The sequence below is a fragment of the Lepidothrix coronata genome, unplaced genomic scaffold, assembly GCF_001604755.1.
Source record: "Lepidothrix coronata isolate B3197 unplaced genomic scaffold, Lepidothrix_coronata-1.0 Scaffold111, whole genome shotgun sequence".
Lineage (NCBI taxonomy): Eukaryota > Metazoa > Chordata > Aves > Passeriformes > Pipridae > Lepidothrix > Lepidothrix coronata.
The window spans coordinates 37,269-65,077 of NW_016690291.1; the positions used below are offsets into that span (position 1 = coordinate 37,269).

The 27,809-nt window shown below is 35.3% G+C and overlaps 1 protein-coding gene across 6 annotated transcripts in view; it reads right to left on the reverse strand.

Moving 5' to 3' along the window:
* The window catches only part of CPEB2 (cytoplasmic polyadenylation element binding protein 2), a 54,284-nt gene that overhangs the window by 20,260 nt on the left and 6,215 nt on the right, over nucleotides 1-27,809 (reverse strand). For 5 of the 6 annotated variants that reach the window (XM_017824533.1, XM_017824531.1, XM_017824534.1 and 2 more), the window contains 3 exons: nucleotides 18,342-18,432; nucleotides 9,475-9,525; nucleotides 2,975-2,998 (listed from right to left, as the gene is read on the reverse strand). In XM_017824533.1, the coding sequence (XP_017680022.1) occupies nucleotides 2,975-2,998; nucleotides 9,475-9,525; nucleotides 18,342-18,432 (166 nt within the window). The remainder of the gene's footprint in view (nucleotides 1-2,974; nucleotides 2,999-9,474; nucleotides 9,526-18,341; nucleotides 18,433-27,809) is intronic. The other variant, XM_017824532.1, reaches the window with a different exon arrangement.

Below are 27,809 nucleotides of genomic sequence, written 5' to 3' on the forward strand. Positions count from 1 at the left end.
TTCTCTTCTAAAGGTATCTGATGCTGATAACACAAGGATAGATTTAATTTCTAAGAAAATAAATAATTTTAAAACGTGTGCAAAATGTAACACTTGAAAAATGAGTCACAGTGCTGATTTATGCTCCCCGCTCTCAATTTACCACAGTTTTGGAGCGAAGCCTTGTGGTGGTTCCTAACACGTAGTAATCTGCAGTGAGATTATAGTTACCCTGAAATGGAAGTGTAAAATCTGAGAAGTTCACAGGATGGCTTTGCAAATGCAATCTGATCAAAACAGACATATAGAGGGCAGAGGGAAGTAAAAACGTGGTAATTCTGCCCCACGTATTTCCTCCCTATTTCATTCTCACAAATTTTAAAGAACGACAAAAAGAAAAATTTGGAAGGCCAGGATATTCATCTTAGCTTATTCAGTCTTTCATTGCTTTAGATCAGCAACATAAAGATTAATGACAGTTTCAAATTCAGAAGTCAGTCTGTTAACTGAAAAAAGACGAAAAAGAAACAATTTCATGATGCAAAACACATAGCCCACATCACCATTTCTTCTAAAATGCAATTTTCCTTGTTTCTCACTTATTTAAAAAATAATTATTAATAATTCAACTGCTTTCCCAAAAGAAGCAAGAAAACCAAACCAAAAAACAACCTATCACGTTTCTGGGAAGCAAGTTAGTTTTCTGTCTCAAATAGCCAATTTATTCCAGATTCACTCACTGGCAAATCCATAGGCAGGAGCAGTAGGTAGGTCCCTGACAGCTGAGTCTGCAGTACTTTAGCTGTAAGCAATTCTGCAGTCTCCTAATTCTTCTCCCCACTCAGGGGAACAGTGCCAGGAAAGCCTGGTAGGAACACCTGCAGACCCAATGCCGACCAGCTAAGCGTGAGAGCATTATGGAAGCCCTCACTTCCAGAAGACCACCTGAGAAACAGGTGCTTAAAGACAAGGCTGGAGAACAGACAGCAACCACTATGACCAATAACCTATGTTATGGTGATGCCTATTGCCCCTGATGTTGTGTCTCATCAAAAATACTGAATGAAAACATAGGACGACATAAAACAACAAAACATCATAAAATGTCATGAGGAGCACAAAATAAAATCAGGACTACAGGGACTGTACCAAATAACAAAGACTGTAAACTACATCATTTTTATGATGGCATATCTATGTCTTCAGCAGGCATATGATGGAGATGAGTACAGCAAATGCAGAAAGATGGAGCAGGATTCTTCCCTTTTCATTAAGATTGGGGATAGGATGTTTGGGAATAACTAGCAGGGTGCAAGTGATGGCATCCCTGATGGTGCTCAATGGGGCAGAAAAGTGAGGAAGCAAGGGAGAAACAAGGCTAACACAACTGGAAGAAGCAGTCAGGCAAATTCTTCTTGTAAACCAACCACTTAGGCGTAAGAGGAAGAAGGTCATGCTATGAAGACTGTTCCAGCTGAGTAATGTGGATATGAATTTCAGTTATGAAGACTAGTAAGAATGATCAGATCTTAAAGATGTGTATGAATAATATTTGGTTGCACAACCAAGAAGGGAGATACAACAACAAATTTCTGCATTGCTAATGTGAATGATGGAGAAGATGGAGCTGTTATCATAGCGACAGTGACACGAAAAAGGGGATAATGGAAGAAATAAGACTTATATTGCAAGAACCTGAAGGAAACTGCAAAGTGGAAATCTTAGGACTTTTCACTAATATATGGGAGTTAATCTTAACATCTTAAATCTAAAGGGACTATAATTTAGCTTCATTTATAAGAAGTACTTCTTCAACAATTCCAACTTACAATACAGATAAGTATATGGGGGAAAAACAGTCAAAGAATAATACTCAGAATAATTTATTTTGTACCCACAGACCATTGTTAAAATCTAAGAACAATTATTCTTTATAAATAAAATCATGAGAACACATTCTGAAGTGATACCACACAGCTCAGTTTTACTTTAATGTGGGTAAAGGTTTACCAAAAGCACTCTAGCTTCTCAGAGACCTAAGATTACATGGAGGACAATGGATCAACACTTTTAGAGTAATATGGTTTATATGACCCCTAATACTTTCTTCTCCATCCTCTTCACTGTTAAATGAAGTCTCTCAGACCAAAGAAAGCAAAAAGGTAATTTGCTTTCACATTTCAATAGGCTTTCACATTTCTTCTGATGACTGGGAATAAAAATTATATACTCTTCTACACACTTGTTTCTTTTTGTTTTACAACAGTGAAAAAGTAAGCAGAATCTGCCAGGAATTGTCAAAACAATTGTACTGTTACATCCTTTGGTCATGATCTACAAGATCATTCCTCTCTACATTATGGCTACCAAGCAATAATTCAGTTATGAATCAATGCAGAGATCCAAACAGACACATGAACTGGTGTGTACGTGGTGAGTACTGCAAACTACCAAAGATCTTGGTTTTTTTCTGCATGTTTTACATGGTGTTTATAGCAACTGTAGGTCACATCCTGGTATAGTAAAACCAGTATAGCTTTTCCAATGTCAGTGAACATGTACTGGCTTACACTATGAAGATCTGTTTGCTATTTCTAAGAGCAGTCTACTAGATTTCTTGCTAAGTTCATGAAAGGCTTTTAGTTTTTACTCTGCACACTACCGCCTCTACAGAAGCAAAAGGAGATGAGTTAGAAGGACAACTAGTAAACTGTATACTTTTAAAGGGGACAATGACTGCAAGCAGTAGCCATTAGCATGAACTAAATTATGATTAGAATTAGAATTTTTAACTGATTAAAGGATTTGTAATTCAAACTCTAAGAGATCAATGATCATAACAATCCAGACTGCACTCCTTCCTCACACTCTCCATCTTCCCCGAACTGAGACAACATGAAGATAAACATTTAAAATCAACATTCTGGATTATTTAATCATAATGATCAGTAACAGATCAGAATTAATTGTACTGTAACAAACAGAAGTGAATTACCTCGTCTTCGCCCATAACTCCTCGCTGCATGCAAACAAAGGACAAATTGTAAAATGTCAAATAACTGTATCATGCCCACATACTAAAATATTTAAGATACAAAGAACTATGTGGGTAAGCAGTAAGCAAAAATCTGCATTGATACTTGGTACTGATAATTGTAGATGAGAATGCATTAAACCAAAATCTTATTTAAATGCCATACCATTTAACTACAAAATTTATGTTAGTACCAATTGTAAAAAACACTCTTAAGTATTTCAACCTGTCTTTAAACTTGATCTTAACTTCATGTTAATTAGGGATGAATAATGAATGAGAACTTTGCAATTCATCCTCAAAGTGACTTGTATCTTACATAAGTGTCTAAATAACACACAGAGTACTGAAATTGTAGAAAGGAAAATATTACTTTAAAAAGCATGTAGCAAGTGTTAAATTAATCACAGAAACATCCTGGTCCATGGAACAGTTTGTACAGTCCTTTGCAGTGACAATGCAAATGCTGTAAGCCGTGACCTTCCTTTTTCATGAAAAGACCTAGCAGAAAATTAACCGCAAGGTTTTGTTTGAAACAAAAGATGCCTTGTGGTAGCAAATGAAATCAGGGCACAAGTCACAAGAAATAGCATTGTATCAAAAACACTGTACAAAGGCAAAGCAACAATTTCTGACAGATTGCAAGTAAATCCAAGATTTTCCTAACTTTTGAGTTTTGCAAGATTCTTAAAGAGATCATACTTATAGCTACGGTTCAGAAGACCATACTGACTGCTTCTTTGCCCGAAGGCTAGGAAATTAAAAATAGACAGATGATTAATATAGAAACTATTAAGCTGTGTATAACTTCTTAGTTAAATTTCCACAAAGTATTTTCTATTCCTATTTCACAGCCTTAGTATCTGAGAAAAATTACTTTAATCATTATGCATTGTAGTTAAGTATCCAAATGGATAATGTTACTATAAACCACAATGTTACAGCAACATTTGTAAACAGACTGCTGTGTCTTGGCATTACTGTTTTGATTTTACTAGGCATCTATACATACATCTCTCCTAAAAAGCAAACGTTGTTCTGGCCCACAGAAATATGCACACTCTCAAAATCAGTGATTCATAACTGTCATTCATTGTTCCATTCTAACATTATGAAGTACTTATATCCTGGTACCTCCTACTTGATCAAAGGTCTTCAAAAATTTTAGTAGGCATAATGATTTTTTTCCTTTATTATCTTGATCCCTTCCTTCTAGAAATTCAGTAGACTGCTTATGGAATTCTGAAAATCTTTCTTGTTTTTCCTCCCTTAGAACAGTTATTTTCATACAACAGTCATCATCTTTCCATCCAGCTTGCACTGAACTCTGAGATTTATTCTCTCTCACTTGAAATAATTATTATTGATGAGAACAGTTTTTCAGATCCTCCAACTTTCTACCAGTAAGCTAAAATAGAAAAAACTTTCTGAAAGAGGTCTGGGTATCTAACCAAGTAGGAATATCTTAATTCAGATTTCTGACATCCATCTGAATCCATAGATCTAAATTCACAAAACACAGTGTATTCCTCTGTGTCATCAGTTCTCTCATGAGGTGCTGCTGCATGGGGAGACTAATGCTGAGCTTCAAACTTGTTTCCCCTCTGAAGCCAGGCACTCAAGACACAGTTCTATGTCAGTGTTGCAGCCTGTACAAATCTTTTCTGACTCCTGGCCAAAGTGACTCCCACATAGCATTAGCAGTAGCGTCACTAAGCCTTTGTCTTACCCCCATATGCCTTTTTTTTTAATTCCATCCACAAATAAAATGAGAGTAACCAGGGAAAATTCATGTGCATCACATCCACAGCAATGTCTGCAGTGCCACGTTCTTTTCTCAAAATGCATACTAATCTACACCTTTTGGCACAAGCCTCATCATACTGTTTTTCTTCTCTTCTGCCCCTTTCTGCCCAACAGCTCAGCTGTTTTCTTAGATTTTTATAGTTAAGATAAGCTGTTATGCAGAGAAGTATTTTGTTACAAAACACCTGAAGTGTTTTTCTTTGTGCATTCAAAAAGAAGCAATGGTAATTTTGAGGAGACACACAAAAGGGTCATTAAAACTCCAAACAACGCAATTCAACTTAAAAGAGTAGATGCTGCAGTGTTTTATATACGTGGAAATTGCAACAGTGTACCAAAGTTATCTCTGTATTCCTCGCAAAACAATGAAATCAGAGAAAAGAGGAGAAAAACTGTACTTGATGTTGCCACATCATTTACTTTACTTGCATGGCAAACCTTCTATAGAATTTATCTGTCTTGCCCATTTAGATTGCAAACTAGTCTGGACAGGGATTTTCTGCAACTTCACATCTAGAAAAATACAGTATTTCTCTATTTAAATAACTTGAACAACGTTTTACACCTTACAGAGCATGGGGTCTGTAAAATATACATATGATATAAATTATCAGTTTAGCTATAGAAATAGTTTATAAATATGTATTTAACATATGCACAACTGGTGCATATGTTTATAGATAAATAATAGCAAGGAAGACAGCCCTTTTGGAGAAGGCCGGACACTGCAGGCAAATAATTGACTTACAACAACAGAAAAGGAGAGATTAAACTTCTTTCCTTAACTTGTCCAAAGAATAAGTCATACGGAACTTATTTATCTTTTAGCATAAAAAGCTGGATATTTTAATTAGCGAATAACCTGGAAAAATTTCAAAGGAGTGAGAAAGCACAAGAGACAGTTTTATTCTAGAAAATATAAATTAGGCAAGACTTGCAAGAAGTATAATGATGTCCAATACAAAATGAAATCCAGTAACACTAGAACCTTCCAAAAGCAAGACTGCTGTATATACAACAACATTCCCTGGCAGCTAAAACCTTTTGTTTGTATATCCCTGAAGTTGCATACCAGTGCAGCCTAAACCTGTCAGAAAAATTAATATCCCCCCTTTCTGCAATGTAAATCAGCTCAGAGACAGTAATATGATACAAAAGTAAATAAGTTTTTTGTGCACTTATCTAATATTGAGACAATATAAATGAACATTATGTGAGCAATGCTATCACAAAGATAGCAAATGTATCGTTTTATTTTACTCAGACACATATTTCAAATATATACCACAGCTCAAATATACACATATTTCAATAACTCAAGTGAACGACTGAGGTGAATTAAAAATATGTTGTATAACAGGAAAAAATACTAGCAAACTTCCTATAAAGATAACTCTGAAATTTATGATAGAAAGATAAAATGCTATTTATTGCTAACAGTCCTGACTGTTCAATTGGTGACGGGGATGTAATGAAGCCTTTTCATTAATACTTGTCATTTAAAGAAATCCATAAACAATTATAGCAATAATTTCCCAAGAGTCTAGACTAAAGGAGGTAGGTGCCTAATTCTCATTTCATTATTTTGGATTTGGGTGCTCAAGTTCTATCTAGATTTCTTTAGAAGTAAGACCTTCATATTTTAAGTCTGAAAGACATCATTATGGCCATTAGGTCTGGCATGCCTAAAAGACTACAGCAACTCATTTAGCAATTCCTGTATAACAAGTTTATTAATTTCTGTTTGAAGTGAAACAGCTTTTTTCTTAGAAGCACAACCATCTATAGTATCTCTAAGAAGTCTAAACTAAGCAAATGGTGAATTATGTTTCCATAGCCATGAAAAAAATTCAATGCACTAAAACTATAAAACCTCTAATGGGAGAAAACACCTACACCCCAGTAAATTGGACTCTTGCATTATTATTTTCTTCAGAAAGGTTCTCTCTAAGCTGACAAGATGTACTCAGGTAAACCCATTCTTAAGTATCTTTTTTTGACTTTTGAGAGATAGTCATTAAAAATGCATTGCTTTTTTTACAGCTTAAGCCGAAAGAGAGATATAATTACAATATATATAATTTATTAAAACACATAAATCAGATTTTCTTTGGTTCATTTCATTAATTTAAATAATGAAAACTGTAAATATTAATATTAGCAACAGTTCAGTAAGTACACTTCAAATGAGTTGGAAAAGATCCATCATTTAAGAAGAGGAAAAACTACCTAAAAATAAATTTTATCTAGAAGTGCTTAGTCTTAAAAGAGCTAAGGAATTTCAGCCTGGCTCATGTCAGAACCTTACTGGGATCCAGAGATACCAGTTCACTAAAATCAATTCAACCAAAATCCAGTGAGGGTCATGATCTAGTGATATGTGTTAGTGCACGCAGAGATGGGCCCATGATCCTTAAATATATTTGTGCTTTGCTTTCATGAAGGTCTGGTATTCCTGCTCCTCCTTGTAGCTATTACAGTACTTACTGAGAAAGTAAGGGACAAATGTGAGTCTTTGGATTACCAAATCTCCTTTTCCCTATTCTCCCTCCAAGGCACCAGGTACAGGGATAGAGGGAAATGTTAATTTGAACCCACTTCAGAAGAGAAGGAAGCCAAAGACTACAAGTTCATTGACAAGTGTTCAAGCTGTAATTCTCATTATTGCACATTTGGAGGAAGCCCCTCAATTCCTGCTAAGAAAGAAAGGTTGTGCAGAGTCTGAGCAGCTGGGGCTCCCAGAAGCTGTTCTCAGTGCTGCTGTTCTCGAGCTGTAAAGGAGCTGCAGTTCAGACATTTCAACCTGAAGGAGCTCTGAACCATGTACGTGATTGCACTGGCCTGCATGGATGGTTACATCAGACTCCAGCTACATGACAGAGAGTTTAGGTGTCTAAACCAAGGCTCTGAATTAAATTCCAAATGGCACATATAAAAATTAGGTATGGCAGGACCTTTTAGATACTCAAATTGCTATTTTTATCTCACCTGCTGAAGGCTGAAAATAATACTACAGCTTTTAAAGAGGGCAGCAGTCACCCTGAGTCCTACCTTTCAAAGTACAATAGAAACCATACCAGCATTAAAAGCAAGATATTCTTCAGTGCATATTCTAGCTCTGTGGTAAGATTTTAGGGTAGACTGGTACCACTGAGATGCATTTTTCCACTGTTCATGATAATAACAACCCCCTTATTTCCTAGATATTCCACAGGGTAACAATGTGCTTTTTTAGCTTGCAAAACTCTAAAAAGAGAAGTTCATCATTCTAAGTATTAATAAAATGAATTAAAATTATATTAGTTTCTTACACCCATTGTATTGAAATATTTCAGTTTCTCTTAATACCTTCCCATCTAACACTTCATTATAAACCAGCAGATAATGACAGTTGCACATATATTGCCTGAACAAGCCAGTTTGCAGAAAAAGTCTTAAAGCTGCAGTTAAATACAGAAAGTTAAATTTTGTAAATGTTGTAATATAAAGCACATTGATATTCAGGGTAGATGAATCAGGATTATGGCCTGTGTGGGCTAAACACTGATCTTATTTCAGTAGTGAAGTAGCTATTTTTTCTTTTCAAGATACTCCATTATCTTAAGTTAACTATTCAATAGCAAAGGACTTACTTCAAATGCCAATTGTGCACTATTTTTCTTTAGTGGGTATAAAGTTAAACCTGAATTTCCTTAAAATTTAAAACATTTACTCAGTGTTACACAAGGGAAAACAGATTTTTCTTTTTTTTTTACATTTTATATCCATTTGAACAAGTGTAAATGACTGTGCAGAAGGGTTAAGGCAATTTACTTGGAGAGGTTTTTTTTTTTTGTTTTAATCTCAAATCTAAAGAAGTATTCTGACTGCATTTTTTAATACTGAGATCTTTACCTCACTATTGTTTAGACCCATCAAGTCAATGACAAAAGTGTACTTCCTTTGTGTACAACAGCTTCCATGTTTTCTAAGCTACAGAAGCTGTGGCACTACAGCTCTAATTTTTCCCAGTGTAGAAAATATCTCTGTGCAAAACCCCTGATTTATTATTGACTTAGATGGATTACCAAGCTCTGCTTCCTTCTTTAGGCCTGAACAAAGGCTAAAGTTCATGCCTTCACTGAGTAGCAGATGTTCATGAAGTTTGACCTACTGTGAGAAGAACGTGAACGTGAACTCCAACTTCAGCATATTTCACAGTTAGACACGTGCTTGACAAAGCCACTTCCAAAAACCCCAACAAAAATAAAATGGTATTTCACAGGAGTCTAATACAAAGTATTCTTGTTCACTCTTTATTTACCCAAGACAGAAAAAAATGCATGTTTCTGGCCTTCTTATTTTTCTAATTCCTGTTTCAGAAAAACAGATTTCTAACAGCTCTTCAGGGAATGTATCACCGGTTTGCTTGACAACAAAAAAGAATAGTGCATCATTACGAGCATTTCAGATTTCCAATAAGCTAGATATAATGAAAGGTTGCTGCAAGATTAGCTCTTGCCATTCAACTCTGAAAAATGGCAACAGTCCCACCAGTGTTGAAGACTAGAGGCAAGTAATTCAATAACAGAATATAATAGTATAATTTTATACCAACATGTCAGATTTAAGCTAAGCTACAGATAATTAGAAACTGTCATAAGATTAGCACTTACCATTTAACATCAGAAGATTGTCAGTCCCCGGATGCGGATAACTCAAGCGACCTTAAAAGAAAACAAAAACCAAAGGACACAACAAATGCAGAGGTTTTCACTATTATGCTAGAAAAAATAATGAAAAAAATCACAGCTTAGAATTTAGATCTAAACACTATTTCCAGTTTGCCTAAGGGAAATAAAGAGCTAATATTTAACTCCAAGCACATTAACCAACAATACCCTTGACCCAAGTTAAAGCTGACAAGAACAGACTTCTTAACCTTAATTCTCTGGTCATAAGATCTGCAGTGTGCTTTGGGATCAGCTCCAATAGGATAAAGCCACTTTTTGTTTCATGACACCCAGAAATAGTGCTGACTGCTTTAGTCTCCTCTTTCACAGTGACTGTGAATAACTGTACTATGCACATTGCTTAACAGAGTAGCATTTCTACACTTTAGTGCTTCTCCACTGAATCAATTTCAGAAAAATCATGTTAATAGCAATTAAGGCCTTAAAATTTTACTAACTGTTTTATGACTGCATCTTGGTGTATTTTGTATAACCCTCGTGTGTAATACTTTTCAGTAAATCTAGCAAAACTAGATTTAAAAAACCTCGTTTATCTACAGAGTCAAAAAAATTTAAAGAATATGATAGATAACATTTCCAGCATTTTAAACTGAATAAAAATTACATGAAAATCTTATATCCTGACATCAGAATTTTTCAACAACTGCATTTTACTACATTGGTGGCATGCTGCACCTCAGTAGTTAAATGAATGGTTTAAAATGCACAGCTGAGATGTCTGTTCACTACAAATTCCTTTTTATTAAAGGAGACTTTCTGTTTACAGGAAGTAACGAACATACCAGTAGTGCACACTGACCTAGAGAGACATTTACAATAGCTGCTGTGTTTGGAAGAACTGCGTTTTAATGTGCAAAAAACTACATAGCCATCTATCTCACTATTCAAACATACTTGCTTGCTTATAATCTGAAGTATATATATAAAAATACTGTGACTTAAACATTTAAGTATTTTGGAGGAAATGAGAATGCTTGTGTAGGCATAAAGAAGAATCCAGTCGGGAAGCAATGGGCGTTTAGAACTCACACAGGTTTCAAAGGTAATATATATGCAGATGGCTTGCAAGAAAAAGAACCCAGAGTGGAAAGAAAAGAAAATCAAATCAACAATGTATATATTAAGGCTGTCTAGCAATTCCTATCATACACTGTTTTTCCTCTACTGTTGGTAAACCCATGAGCTTAGCAGCAAACTAGAAATTTCTTGAAATAGCAGTTCAAAGTCCCAGGGGACACCTTTGAGGTTAAATAAAAACCATTTTTGTTGAAAATTTGTAAATAATAGGGTTTAAGTTTTGCTATTCTCCTTTAAAAAACCAACATGGTAATTTTTTTGTAAAAAAAAAAATCAATTCGAAAAAATACACATTGTGAGCTCTTAAACTTAAAACTTCAAAGTAATAAGACTAAGATGATTTGGGGAAATTTTGGCCAGCCTTGTTATTTACAGGCATTGTGGTAAAAAAACCTTTATACAGCTATGTACTATTTGTCTTCCTAGATTTCATTACTGTAAGACAGGACGGTATCAGAACACTTGAAGATTAGGTACAAACTATTTGCTGTGGAATTTGGAAGTGCAGAGAAAGCACTGAAATGCTAGGGCATGCTCCTGGCAAAGGGCAGATGCATGCCACCTAAAAGGACTCGGCTGTCTTTTTTAACTTCTACAGAATCTTTGAGTAGGCTCAAGCAAGACAGTAAACAAAAATCTTTGTAGGAACCTCTGTTTTCACATTCCTTGTCTTCAGGATGTCCAGTTTTAATACACAAGCCATTTTTTCTGTCATATTGTACATTTACAGCTACATCTAATGCTTCTTGGAACTATAAAAATTCTGCCCTTCTAGCAACGTATGTTGTTAAAATGGGAAAGAACTGGGAAAAAGGTATCCTTAAATTGCAATCTGGGAGCTGCCACTGGTTTGCTCAGTCTGGTATATAACAAGTCACTTGGCTATAGTCCTTAGTTCTTTGGTCTATAAAGGCTAATATTCATTTGTCTAACAGCAAGGATTTCACCAAATCACTCTGTCATGTTCCTATATGGTGCTGCAGAAATACCTGCAACACTAAGAATTCTTTCTTGCAATTCAGAATGCTGCATCAAAAATAACAAAAGAAATTGTGAGACATCTTAAATCTTCTCGAGTCTGTGGTGACAGCCTTTCTCCCTGTCTGTACACAATCATCTTCTTTTCGTATTCAGCAAGAGACAAAATATAAATTTTTTTCTTCTGTAATTACTACATAAAGGGAGGTCAGATTTAAGGCCTAGCAGGAGAGAGAAGCCCACTAGTGTTAATACCTGGAGAGGAAAACTTCTAAAAAGATAGAAGAATCTAGGTTTACAACTCTGGTTTTGCATTCTGCTGGTTTTTTCCCCTATTACAGCTTCACAAATAAACTGCATCTGAAACACAGATGCCAAGCTGAAATAATGAAGCACTTCTCTGTAAGTGGCAGGGAGAGAGTGCACCAGGGAGCTGGGCCTACCACTGCAGCATAAAACCCATTCTTGCTGTGAGGGAGATGAATTGCTAACTCAGGTAATGAATGACTGGAAGGTTAGAAAGGAAAATGAGTAACATAGTATTCGGTATATGTACTGTTGTACTGACACGTCTAAGTTGTATTTATGTGGTTATTTCCATGAAATCACACTTTATATTATTGCATTCTGATGACCCTAACATCTGGTCTTCAACTTACAATTTTAAAAACATTTTTAACATAAAATGTTTCCTTTTTCAAAATACAATCACTGCTGTTTGGCACGTTAATTTAGGATCTTATTCCTCAGGTTATTCTGCTAAAGCAAAATACAGTGTTTTCTGGAGTGTCCATCTGAATTTCAAGATGTACATAAATTCAGAACACTTCACACATGGAACTGGGTTCAGGGTCAGTTTTACACAGAGCTCAATCACACTATTTTTAACAGATTATTCTAGTTAAATGGACATTTACTATATTCAATCTCACTTAAAATATCAGTATATGAAATATAGAAGATGGGAGCACCATCTTACAACAATTTACTTTGCTTCTATATTGTACATATTTCTATCTGGCTATTTTTATTGTATGTCATTTGATGCATTAAAAAAAAGATACCATTTTAAGAACAAAGCACAAATCCTATCTAATCCCATTCTACTTCAATGTTAGTAATCTAGAATCGTAAAAACCATTCAATGATATTCCAGAAGTTCCAGTGGCCTCCACTTGCTTTAAAAAAGTTTTAATAATAAAGACATTTTCCTTGTTTAAAATTAACTACTAATTAGAAAATATCTAATATTTAAATAAGACTTATTCAACTTATTCCATTTCTGAGAAATGAAAAGTAATCAATTCACTATCTGTCTACAGATTCTGTCTACAGCATCCAAAATTTGTAATGTGCTACCTAGAACAAATACAATGCCTAATATTACCATTTGGTACCATAAAGATCATCATGTTACTAAAATTTTCTTTGTGCAAACCTGAACTTGCAACTTCATCATGTTACTGCTAATTAACAATTCTCATATATAATGTCTAAATTCAAACTAGTATTGCTAAGGAGAAGAAGGCAGGTTTGATATTCTGATGTAACTAGAGTTCTTTTAAATTTAGCCCCTTCTTCCTCATCTAAATGTAATTAATGTTAACAGAACTGCCAGGTGTGTATTTCTCAAAAGGCTTTCTTCTGTGAGGACAATAAAAAAATAAGATGCTTGCAAATAAATTTTGGTGGGCCAGTTTATCCACTAAATCCAATTAAAAGTCTTGCTAATCCAAACCATGAGGAAAGAGTAACAAACTTAGTTTTAGCTCCATTTCTGTCATCTCATTTCACTAATACAGGCAATGGAACCTTAAATTTTTGTAAACTTCTCATCGTACAGATGTAGTTGTGCTTAATTCTAAGGTAAATTCACATATTTTAGAAATGCATATTTTCTACTCCTATTTAACTAAATTGTTGGAGGAATCCCCTATATATTAAAACATTTGGGACAGATTTAAGTATGATGACTGCTTTGAACATTGCTGACTCACAGATTCACAAGTGCCATGTCTACTCCCCTCCTTTAAAAAAAAAAAAAGTCTTAACTGGTTGTATGAAGAGACTGGGAATCACAAATTCCTTTCCTGATTTCCTTTTTTTCCAGAGATCCAAGTTAAGCTTTTCCAAGTAACAGTGAATGGCTGAGGATCACAGCAGTTTCAGAAAGCACAGTTTTTGGAATCAGCGTAGTTAAGACAACAGCACAAAGCCGTGTTTGGACAACACCTAGTTACAGAAAGTCTAGCTGCTACATTTTCCAATGACTGGATGAATGTATGAATTATGCAAGTCATAATGAGGCCAAATGGGTTGTCTTTGATAGTCCATCTATTTAGACAATTCAGTCTGTCAGTCTTAAATATATTCTTTTATCAGAAAAGGTTTCTATGGCAGAAGGAAGAAACAATCTCTATGTACAATTTCAAAGCCTTTTATATGACTAAGAGTGAACTTTTTCCTTCATGTTTTTTTTTATCCTCAGAAACTATTTTCTGAGGACAATTTGAATTACTCTAGGAATAAACTGTGCAGCTTGAAACCTTAGAGCTCCATAACATAAAATATAAAATAAATGTCTTTGTAAAAAGCTTTCCATATGCAAAAAAAGAGAACGCTCTCTACCGTGTTGCTGAGTCACTAATGCTTTTTTTTTTTTACTTCACTGAGCATGCACCAGCAGATTGCTTTTGAAAGAACGATGTCTAACAGCTGAAAAACTCAACTAAACAAGTTTAAAGGGAAAATAAACCCAGGAAAGTGCAAGGCAGACTTCTAAGTGCAGCAAATTATTTTTCCCACAGATATGAAAAATAATACCGTTCTATTTTATTTATTAACGGCTATACAAAAAATATGTTTGTGTAACTCTGCTAAAATTTTTTTTTTTGACCCTCATGAAAAAACAAAAAAAATTCAACAAAAATAATATTCCTTCTTGGTACTAGTATAGTATAGCTAGTATAGCTATGGCTAACTCAAATTCAGTATTATCTTACATCTAGCTTGCAAAAATGTAAGAATCACAGACTATTCTGAACTGGAAGGGACCCACAAGGATCAAGCCCAACTCATAAGTGAACGGCCCATGCAGGATTGAAGCCACAACCCTGGCGTTCGTAGCACTGTGCTCTGACCAACTGAGCTAATCCCAGGGTCAGTCGGTCAGGACACAGAAATTAATTGTAAGTGAAGTACAGTATGGATACTCTTGCTTTCCAAAAGATAAGCCCTTAAATTACATTAAAAATGCCATAGTCCTTACTAGAAAGATATTTAAAACAGTAAATAAAAAATTCCACCAAATCAACTCAATACTGTTAGATACTGCATATAAAATATAACCACCACTTCTAAGCTTTCTCCATAATCTGTTTTCGCCCAAATGCATTGACTTTCCTGTTTCTTCACATGAAGGTGCATTGGTATTTGGGGGAGTAGGGGAAAAAAATGCAAGTACACAAGTGGTATGTCTGAAGAATTATACTAGCAATATTGTATTTCAGGCTATCAGTACTCAAAATTGTTTTAAGGGCTATTAGAAGAATAAAAAGGGTATTTAAGAACAACACTATAAAAATGAATTAATTTAACTCCAGTTTATATTCCTTTGGAATGGTTAAGATCTAGTTATGAAAAGTGTTTCAAGAAAGCTGCATGGGAAAGATTAGTTTTAATATGATCAGTACTTCTGATGCAATGATTAGTTAAGTCAAACATCTACTCCCTATTACCCTACCTTGAAAATATCTTACTGAAAGCTAAAAATTACTTTTCTTTTGATCATGTCTATTGTAATGACTAAACTTTGTCTAAGTGAAGCCAAAACTATGCATCTATAAACAATTTTTTGGCAGGCATAAACTTAGTTTTCAGTGAATCATATTTGAGACAAAGTTTTTCCAAGTTCATGAAAGCAAAAGTGGTGAAATTTGACTTCCTTCTAAAATGGATCTTGACATGCAAAACTGTAGCTAGTACACGGGGTGTCTGTTCTGCATTGTGCAAAATCTGAGACAAGATGCTTAGTCATACTCCAGATATTGTAAGCAGCTAAATCTGAAACACGTGCTTAAAATTCCAGAGACTTTCACTTTACTGCTGTGATCAGATATAAAAGATGCATTGTTTTAGTGTGCTCCTATTTACTTGAAAACTTGTCATAAAAATATTCTCTACTTACAAAATACTCTCCAGTGACAACAAAGTACGTTATATATTAATAAGAACAACAAATAAGTAATAATATTCTTAATCCTGTGCATTATGCAAGCAAATATGCTGGGTTCTTAAGTAAATGTTAGATTTTCTGTGGTGAAAAGAAAAACCACAGAGACTGATATAACCAAATTAGTGTTTTATGGTTGACAAAAAAAAATTAAAGTTGCTCAGAAATTACAGAAATGCCAACTAATGGTGATTAAACAGAGAGTAGAGAAGAACTAAAAGGCTCTTCTAGCATGAGATCTCTTCTTCCCATTTTCAGTCCATAACAAACATTTCTCATGCCTTAGTGTTAATAACATAGCTGTTTCAGCTGAAATTACTTCCACCGAGAAAAAATATCTTATTCAATCAATTTAAATAACAGCACACAATTACTCTATTTAAATTCAGTTGGCGTGTGCATTGTTCTCTGGCACTCAAACAGAAAAATGGGTTTCCTTTGAATTCATCACTATCTATGGTTTCCATCTGTTCTAGCTCAAACATAAAACTTAGCAGAATTTTCACTGCAAGACGATGATGGTGAAACTGGTAAAAAAACCAAATCTCTTAACTGTAGACTGACACCCTATACTCATGTCCCTAGAAAGCACAGACGGAAACTACTGAGTGTTTCAAAGTGCCTATGTATGAACCAAATTCACTTTAAAATCTTAAAGCTTTGTCTTATCTTATTCTCCACAGAAAACTATTATTGGAAATACATCATTTTCATCCACTGCATCATAACAAAATACGAAGAGATGAATAAAATTAAAAGTTCTTTTTTTCTGCGCTCACTGTGCCTCTGAAAGCCCTTCTGCATTATAAAGCCAAAATGAAAACAGCAAGATGACAGGGGGAACAGAGCAACCATTTCCATTTGTCATGTCAGCATGAAAGAAGAAATAACAGACTGGTTTTCAGGCCTGTGAGAGGTGCCAATGACAGTTCACTGCAACAGATCTGCATTCTCTAACTTTATTCCTAACAGTAGCTTTCAGACAACCAAAGAAATATTAGTCACCACCTGAGTGCGGCAAACAGAAGCAACAATGCTTTGGAACAGGGATGGTGGTACATGTAGCCACCTCATCTTTGATGAGATACGCATGCTTTTAGTCCACAGCAATTACCACTGGGGCCAGCTGTTCACTGTTTGAAACCCCTCGTGTTAATAATGTTTAGCTAACATGTAGAACAGATAAACTGAATTTAATAATGGACTTAAATGACAAATTTGCTAAAACTGCAATTAAATCTCTGTAGGCAGTAAGAAACAGGACATCAGATTTAAGAACACTTACGAAAATTTAATTTCAGCTTCCACTTTAAGGTGGAGGAAATTTAACTGCCCAAGTATATGCTACATACTTACAGATGCTTTCTAGAGATTTTCAGCTTGGGAAAAAACTCTAAACTTTTGGCTGAATATTGTAAATCTTTAGATACTATTACATGCTACCTGAATACTACAGGTCATACAATTGATTACACAGATCTTAACAGAACTGTGAGCAGATTCTGGCAAGGTGTCCTTCAAATTAGAGAACACAGGCCCTTATGTACTAATGCAACATATATTAAGTCTAGAAGCCTCTAGTGACTAGAGAATGGATGGGAGTAAATAATCATGCAAAAAAGAAATAAATAATTTTTGATTATTTTTTCAGTTGCTTCAATCTGGAGATTTAATTTCTACAAAGCAAGCCTGAAATCCTGGATAATTCTGAAGTTAGATTGTGTTAAGTCTAATTAGAACACCATAAATGAAGTAACATTTGATCAGGCCAAATAAAATGGCTTGAGTTCCCTGCCCCGCAATTCAACAGTAAACAGCACCTGAGAAAGTGGGGAAAAACAGCATTCACACAAGTGAATAAATGTACAGGGAACAGAGGAGTTAAAATTGAAGCCCACATATGCTAGCTGCATGCTTACTGCTGTGGCCAAGTGACTTAACAGAGCCCAAGGCAGCAAGAAGAACCAGCATTCTAAAGCCAAGTGTATTGCTAGACTTCTTCAGATTGGATGCATTATCCTTCAGGAGCTTTGAAAAAAATATTTGAAAGGACAAAACCTGATTTCATCAATGGACTTAATTTTCTTTCCAGATTCCACAGCAGAGAAATGGAAAATTAACTGGCTAACACTGGTAGTGGTTTGATTCCCCTCCCACACTCTCTTGGCTACCTCTAACAGAATACTGTGTCTTCATAAATTGAGGTAGAATTTTCTACCGCAATCAAGAAAATTTCAAATAAAACAAACTAGAAATTTCTTGGGGAAAGGACAGAAGGATGGAGGGGGAAGTGAGAAAAAAACTATGAAGACAGTAAAACTTGTTTTCAACAACTATAAACCAATGTCTTCATTAAAATACAGCTTAAGATTAGCTTTTCATGTGTGAGAAAATAATTCATTTGCTATTTTAATATGAACGTAGAATCGAAATTAGCAATCAATATTAGTTCAAATATGCAGAACGGATGACCCTTTTTTCTTTATTTAGCATAATAACATACCTTTAAGCGGATCATGCTCTGCTCTCATAATGTCAATAAGGGAGTTTTCCAAAGAGTGCATATTCAGACTATCATACATTCTATTTCGATCCTAAAAGAAAACAGAATTGTTAATATTGGAATATAAATTCTGTAGTTTTTAACAAGAAACTTGAAAGGAAAACAAAGGTTCCTTCCAAAGGCTGTACACTCAGACACTCTGGATATGGACAACAACACCAAGTAAGATCTGATACTATTAACAGTAAGTTTAACAGCATCCAAATATAAAACTAGAGATGCAGCGTGCAGAACTCCGCTGCGTATGCACTTTGACAGCCTGTGATTGCTTGTTTCCTTCAGAACTGCTTGAATCAGTTCTAGTGATCCACAGCAGTTATGCATTAGGCTGATTAATGAAGGGGACTAATGCCTTTAAGAGCTCAATTTCATTTCATGCACACGTTAAATAGTAAGTAAGGTAGGGAACTACGAGACAAGAAGGACAGTCACCTCACATAAAAGAAAGCACTTTCCTGGTGCTTGGTTAAGTGCCTGGCATGGGCCCACAGCCCCTGCTGAGACTGAGCTTCAGGGTGATTTAGTTGAGATGCTTTGCATACAAAGACTTGAGTTACAAATGGTCAGCACTAAATGGCTAAAGGATGGAAAATTAAAGCTAAACTACAAAGAAGAAATGTCACAAAGCCTACTAACAGGTATTCAGTTTTACAGAGGACAATTTTTTTTGCACATAAACATGAAGAAGTTACCATACTGTCTTACAAATATTTTCACTGAAGGTAATAAAATTTATTACCAATAAAATGAACCATAAACGTTTTCCATGATTTTGTTCACCTATGACACTTTCTCCCATGTTTTCCAATAAACAGAAACAGAAGAAAGAGGACTAAGTCCTTTAGTCTTTCTGGGATACCTTCAGAAACTGAAAATACTTTGTGTAAAACCATAATCTCTTCCTACTTGCAAGGCTTCTGGCTAGACCGTACTGCACTTAATGAACTTAAGGACTATAATCATGCCTTAGTTTTACTGTTGTCTTCTGTCTGCACTGTAATAATTCCAAAGAGTAGTATGAACTACACCACACACATCCCATGACTGTTAAAACTCCCTAAAGATGCAGCCATCCACTTAGTACGTATATAATGGACACAGAAGGCATCTGATCCACATTCACTGACTTTCCATGACAGTTCAGCAGAACATAGACTCATTTCAAACTACATCCCTCAGAAAGCAGGTATTCTTTACATTGGAGGAGTAAAAACTCAAGCTTTGAAACAGAGGTCTTCTATGAGTCAGAAACTGTGACTTATGATCGGCTTTGCAAGACAAACCCTGACGAAATTTAGATTTTACTTTCATCTTTCTTAGCGAGTTCAATGTTGGCATGAAGAGGGAGAAGCCTTTTTTTCCAGCTCTCTCTCCCTCAAACAACTATAAAGAGTAATGGCTTCCTGTTGGGTAAGCAATCTGTTACAGTCATTTGATCAGACTCTTTACTTTCTGGAAGCCCTTAGACAATTTTAACAATAAATTAAAAAAGTAGGTTTCTGTTGTCTCCTGCCACATCCCAGATCAAATGCCAGTGACACTTTGTTAGGTGATCTTCAACCTGTTTTAAGTGCCAACAAGTCACCAGCACTATTTTAGTTCACAACAACCTCTACTTTGGGACTGGTTGGCTTTCATTCAGTTCTCTAGCTGTCCTGAGAAGCATTAGAACGAAACTGAAGTGACTAATCTGCTTCCATGCCCTTACAGGTTTGTTTCTCCATAGGACAATGAAAAGAACCTGCTTACCACTGCAAACCTCCTTTCTATAGAAGGCGTGAGCAGTGGCAGAGCTGGATCTGTTCCCTACTGTCCCCTAACGTTCAAAAGGTATCTCATCAGGATTTTCAATGAAGTCTTACATTCAGCTTAAGGCAGTACTTCGTAAGTAGTAAGTGCTCTTACAAAATACAATGCTAAGTAAACAGAAAACATGCTTTGCTACCTCTGTAGCTGAGAGGGGAAAAGAACTAGTATTGATAAAAACTTGACTAAACTGTATGTGCGACATTTTATCTTTGTTACAGGTTCACTACAGATTTTATTTTTTTTGATCATTATTACATACATATATGTTGAGATAATGTATGACTATCTGGAAAACATGTAAGATAACGTACGATTATCACTATTACAGACTTAACAATGCTCTGGAGAGCAGAAGCCAGTAAGAAAAAGCTCCACCACGCTTAGTTCCTAAAACTGGCCCACTTGGTCCTAGATCTTACAGAGGAATGGAAAAATAAAACATAGAACATGTGTTTGCAATTAATTTGTAAACTGCTCCACTGGGTGACATGGTGAAATGAGTCTAACTTCACCCTTGCATCATTCTATTTTGCAAGTTCTGTGTATCTCAAGTGAAAGGTCTTGCGCTGCTAGAAGCAGAGAAATAATAAACTTTTCCCATCCTCTTTACACCTTAAAAAGTTCACGTCTACAAAGCTAAAAAAATAAAGAGGTCTGTTTCCTTGAATTGTATTACATATTTTCTGGCAGTGGAAACATATAATAGGTAGGTACCTCACACTATAAAAATGTTGGGAACACACTAAATCAGGATTTAAGTACAGGAATTGCATTCTACTATCCCACTACTCACACATCACACTATTCACTTGTGAGTTTTGATAATATCTTGGCAATCAGTGCTTCAAAATTTTAATCTCTATTTCAATTCACACTGCATGCTATAACTCACCATTACTTGAAATTTAACTATCTCAAAAGCAGTAAGTCATTCTTTGGGTGCAAGGGTCATTTTAGATCTTTGTGCAACTAGGCTTTATAATGCTAAAACACTGCTTTGAGCTCCCTAAATACGTACATCATATCTTTAAAGAGAACAGTTATCATCTATGCAAATACGGAGCTTTCATTTCAAAGCTAAACTTAAAAGTATTTCAATAATGTAGGTCACACATCAGCAAACATTTTCTGGAAAGCTCTGTTGAAAGGGGATGATTCTACTACAGCATGCTCTACTACATCAGAAAACTTCCATTACGATTTTGGTCAACTTTTGGGACAAGCACAAAAAGTACCACCTCTGAACATGATTGTTCTACATAGTTCTCCATGCATGTGGAAATAGTCCCAAGAATTGGGACTACCTTTAGTTCCATTATTTCAACACAGCTGATAAGCAGTTATCTTCTAAAACAATCTGGAACTACCTTTAAAACAACATGGAAATAGTTCTAATTCTTGGGACTTTTTCCATGATGTTTTAAAAGTAGTTCCAGGTTGTTTTAGAAGATAACTGCTTCTCAACCGTGTTGAAATAATGAAACTAAAGATAATCAGTAGTACAAAGGCATTGATACATGAGTGTGTATGTTAATACATGCTTTCTATTATCCTGACTCCAAGAGCACCTTTTGTGAAGGCTGAATTCCTGTAAAATATTTTGCATTTCCCTCAGCTCTGGCTCATCAGTTCTATGCTAAGAAGCAAGTGACTTTTGCTGTGAGATACAGGAGGTCTGTATCTCAGTGGAATGTCACAACATAATGCCAGCTTTTTCCCCCCCAGAGCTGACAGTTAACTTCTCCCAAGCACTACAAATACTCAAAATAGCTTTTTACTTCCTTTTAATTGTATAAGCATTTGAATGCTGCTTGACGCACCTTTCCAATACCAGAATCACAACTGTGTTCATACACAACAGAATTGAAAATGTGGGTTTGGTGTAACTGCCTACAGATCCAGAGTTATATGGCTAAGTGATAAATTGTCATCTCCACTTAAAGTTAAGACTGTGTAAGAAATTTTACAGAAAAGTAATAATTATTTTCTGAATTTTTACAAATTTAAACAATATAGGAGAAGCACAAAGTATCCTTCCCACGGAGGACTGTTAGAAGGACCTTTTGACAATGTCATGTAAAACACATCCACAGAGTGCACATTTCAGAAGTCCCCAAGCCATGCACCTGAATGTGCAGGGATGGGAGGAGGGCAGCTTTCTCTGAAGAACAAGTTTCAACGCTAAACTACTGAACAAATAATTTTTCTTGGCAGACTATTTAGGACTTCTAAATATACCCATGCAATTTATGCAAAGATTATCCTGTTTGAGCATTTGCAGAAACTCAGTGCAGTCACATCTCAAAGCTCATATATTGCCATTTATACATAAAGCAAATGCAACATCAGAAGCCATTATGGTGAATAGTTTTGCTACTCTTTAATTACGAACATTAAAAATAGATGCTCATAGTTAATAGGTTTGACAACTTTTAATTTTGAACATATGCTCTAAACTACTGATCTGCAGAACTAGTTCAAGTAAAGAATTAGCCTTCTAACACAGGTATTAAAATCATTAAGTGGTAGTATCTTTTAAGATGACCATTTACATGTCCCTTCATATTCTATAGGATTATAGCATGCGATGGGGGCTGAAGACAGAAGTCATAAAGCTTGTTTCAAGTATGGTCTTAGTTGGCTGCAAAAAAGACTCTGTAGCTTTGACCTTTGACCAAAACTAAGTTTGTTAGAAGCTAAAATAAAGAAAAATTAAATTAAAACTAACCCCTGAATAAAAATGTGCTCTAAGACTAGACAGCAACAACTGATTTAGTAATAAAGTATCCAGACTTTAAAAAGCACCCGAATATAGTATTCAGTATTAACCTTACCAGTAATAACCTAACAATTAGTACATTACATATTCTAAACTACCTGCTAAAATGTGAACTTCAAGTCATTCTCATTTTAGTGAGAACATACTATAATCATAATCCCCTTGTTGAAACCATAACTAGTGTAAATGAAAAACTTAATATGAAAACCTATGACAATTACAATTTTAGCTCTATAAAAAAGGCAAGAAGGAAGGCTTAAAGTAGACACAAGAAATTGTTTGGTTACTTTTCATGGTGTCATTAGTGGTAGAGTTGAACTAAAGATGTCTGGTAGACATCTCTGAACGGTCAACCTGACAACAAAGTGTTTTGAATGACACGATCAGCTATGTAAGCTATGTAAGCTAGCTCAACTGAGCCTAAAATGCACCAGAACAGGTCCTGTGGCAAAGACACACCTACTTCCCAACTACATAAGCATTTAAAAACAAACAAAAAAATCCCAACAGCATGTGCTGTATCTATACTGGAATACTTCAGCTCAAGAATATATATTCATAAACTGGAAACAACCACATACATCATGGAGATCATTAAAGACTGGGCAATCTTGACTTATGAGGAAAATCTAGAAAATTTCTGTACTGATATTTTCAATTAAATAACTAAAGGGTCAATTAAGACATTTGAATGGGAAGTTGTTATTCAAATTTTGGGTTCCTCACAGCCCGCCCCTCCGTCCCGAGAAATATCTATACTGCCTTCGGTACTTAAGTAAATACATCAGCACATATGGTAAATGTACTTTGGATAGATCTTAGGTGAGAACGTATTCATTTTTCCTCAGAAGAACTGTGCTTTGGCAGAACGAGGTGAGATACTCTACTCAGCACACACATCATTGCTATACTTCCACACTGTTAAATATTTTGCTGAATTTTCCTAACGCTGATTTTGTATTGCATTAATAGAATGAGTTGTATAACTGAAGCAAATTTAAATAGTAGGAAAAAAGTCTTAGTTCACACGAAGTCATAAAAATACTTGTATGGCCAGCCCCACCAACTTCCCACTAATTAATTCCTTTGAATCATTAGTCTCTACCGCTCCTAATACTATTTATTCAAAGGTTGTGATCCTGACGTTAAAAGCATGGCAGTAGACTGCTTTCCCCAGTCAGAGATATCCCCTGTATGGTCCTCAAACACAGATATCTGGTTTTGTGTGTTATTTAATCAGTCCCAGGTAATCAATCTACTGCATTAAAAATCCCAAAACTGTTCTGTGGCAGCACTGCCTTAGTAAAAATAAAGTGGTAAAGTCTGGCTTGCAAATTACTGTTTGGACAATTACACTAGTCTAAAGACTAAGAGAACTTCGCAGTTGTACTCCCAATGCCTTCAAGTTTAACATCAGCTGACAAACACTCAGCACTTCTGAAGAAACAGGCCACATATTTTGGAGTCTAAACATGGCATTAAGAATCCAACTTTAGCAACTTGTTCTTCACCTAATATTCACTGCTATCTGTATCATCTAGATTAGCCATTTAAACTGTTATGCTATATTAAATTGTACTAAAACTATCATATTGAAAATCTGAAATTCTCTGAATGGAAGTGATTGTAAGGCACAAGCAACATGACACCAGCTTAAATTAAATATCTAAAACTAACATCTGTTGTGACATACAGTCTTATTTCAAGTGATTTGCTATCTTTGAAAACTTGAGCGTATTTAAAAAATAAATAGCAAAAGAAAAATATGCATTTGTACAAGATGCTACCTTACAACACAAATCCCCAGCTGGAGATCTAAATTCCAACACAGAATAATAAAGCTCAGCTTTTAGGACCATGAACATTACACATACTGTTTGTTTGAACAAACAGGAAGGACAAATCAAGGTGAAAAACACCCAGACACGCAGTATATTTCTGTAATTCAAAAGAGACACAGAAACTAAATTCATATTCATAGAATGCAGTGGTTTTACTACAACGAAAATAGCTGAGCACTGCAGTGTATTATTAAACTGTTTTAACAGGTTTTAGTAAGCTCATTTGCAAGACAGTAAGAAAAACTAAGCTTGTAATTGAAATAGGGTTAGCAGGCACTGCAATTTTTTAAAAAAAAAAAAAAAGGTAAATTTAGAAACGGTTAATTACTGTCCTCATCCAAGGAACGTAAATCAAGAAAAACGGATACACAAAACATTGATTTCTGTGCTTGCACGCTGGCCACATAAATGCCTGAAGCATGTTTTTTTGGGAAAAACAACAGTATCAGGTGCTAAAAAAAATATATTTTTAGTTTTGTATCCTATATTTTTTTTTTACTTCGGGTCAGGGAATAAGAGGGAATAGTCATATTATCTGACTTCTTGAAACGCAATGTAAGTGCCTAAACTGGAATCCCAGGGGCTGTGTAAGGTCAGTGGTGCCAGGTATGTTCTTCTAGAGAATTAGATTATCTAAATAAGGAGCCTAGATTCTCTCTAAGGAGAGAGAAATAGACTGCTCAATTAAATGCTTAAGTTGTATGGTGTCAATATCTGACAAGGTTTCTGACTGTTCCTTTAATGATTCTGGTACAAGGCAACAATCCCTTCCCTATATGAAGTACCTATAATGGCACAAGCAGTATGGCAGAACTTAAAACTTGTAGACATGATTTTGTCTATGAAAGAACTTTATTTGATGCAGTTTATATTAACTTAAAAACCTGAGGAAGGCAAAAATAGCTTCTTACAGTGAGTCCCATAAGAAAACTTGGCTATAGGCTTAAGTTGCTCATGTTTAAATCAGCATTGCCTCACCTTTAAATCAAGCCCAAATTCTAGCAATTCTTCCTTCAAAACCTGTTGAACTTTTCAAAAATCCAAAGAGATATCCTTCATAATTTCTGTAAGCAAAAGCGACTTTGCTGCAACTAATGTGGCCACTGCGAGTTCAACTTCACATGGGACATATTTCAGTTTTAACTAGGAAGTACAGAAAAATCTGCTTTCATTCCTGTAATACATATAATTATTTATTCAGTTATCAGTAATGACATTCATTGTCACTGGTATGTTAGTTTAATGCCAGCAAACATTATTTTCACCAGAACTGATGTCAGTTCTATACTGGGGACCACCATCAATGCAAAGACCAAAGAATAAAGAAGCTTGATGGAAGGGCAGAGCTTTGAATTTGCATATAATTCCTCTGTGGCTTATCTTGTTTGCATGAGATACATGTTCTTCAGAAAATGGATGAGCAGCTGACACTGCTGAAGGCTATCTGGACTTAGAAAAAATATAAAGCATTTTAAAAAAATGGTATCTGAACATTAACAATCTACACAAAGTCCGTCACTGAGGGCACTGGCATTTCTAACCTGTGTTTATTTGCTAAGTTTGAACTAGCTAAAGTTCAGATGAAAGGTGCTTTGTCCCCTCCCACACAAAATGATTACTGCAGTTAAAACAAAGAAAATAATTATTCTGCAAAAGTGTGAGTGATGCAGCGTGGGTATCCAACATGCATGCTAAGGTGTATTGGCTCCGTGGAAGCTTGGAAGAAATAGGTAACTTCTACACACACAAACGCTTTTGTGTTAGACTTTCCAGACAGCACAAAATTTAATTAGTACTATTTTTTGGTACCTTCAGATATTGCTACTGTATCTTTAAGATTCTTCAATCTAAATACCACAACCTTTTATGGAAGGAAACAAGCACAGTACAAATTACCAAGATGGGTGTTTGACAGCATCGCAATTGCCAACACAAGTCCTGATGAAAAGAAGCACGAGCTCCAAGCTCTATTTAACTTTTTCATTATGACTTCCAAAATGTAATAGTCATCACAAGGAATTAATCATATAACAATAGTGTACTAACTGAAAAATAAGAACACAATTTCAGTGTAGCAAAACAATTTATGGAAACATCTAGTGTTTCCACAATAGCAGTAGATAACACTGCAACCCTTCAAATAGGATTATTTTTACTGTGTTCTTCAACCATGACTTTATACATGTCAGGGAGATTTAAGGATAAACAGATCTACAGCGTAAATATAGCCATTTAATTGGTGGTTCTCGTGCTCACAGGTATGATCAACAACTAAGTTTCCAAAGTGTCACTTTGACACTATCTCTTAAAAAAATCCCCTATTCCCTAAGTAGAAACATTAATGTATTATAAAGTTAAACTAGAAGGATTTCTTTCCTACCCTACTACATAGACGTTATTATAGTCTGAATGCACAAGACATTTGTTTAGACATAAAATGAGTTAATCTATAGAAAACAACCACTATAGAAGCTTCTGGAAGTTGAAAGTAATGGTCATACAGACTTCTAAGGTCTATTGAATGAGCAAATATATTCACGATTTGTGCTTAGCTGCATATGAATTCCAATGTATACGTTGCTGCAGCTTCAACATATGATAGCATTAATATTTTTAAACCTGTTCCTTAGGCTAACATCTTTGGGACACATTTCAGGGTTTACTTTCTACTACTCTCAAAGCCCTGCACTGCAAAGCATTACCTGTCTGTAATCTGTTTTCCTTAACAGAACATAATACCTGAAGAATGCCACAGTTTGCCCCCATCTTTCTACCCACACAAAAGATTATTCAACTATGATATTCCAGCTAGCAAGGCTACTTAATGGAACCAGTATTCACAGTACAAGCAAATCCTCTTGAGTTTCAGGTCCAAACACATACACTTGGAGCAGGACTTTGGCACGTTCAAAAGTCATGTTAACTTCAAGAATACTGCCAGTAACTGAGCTCACCTGGACAGAGCTGGGACATGGCCTT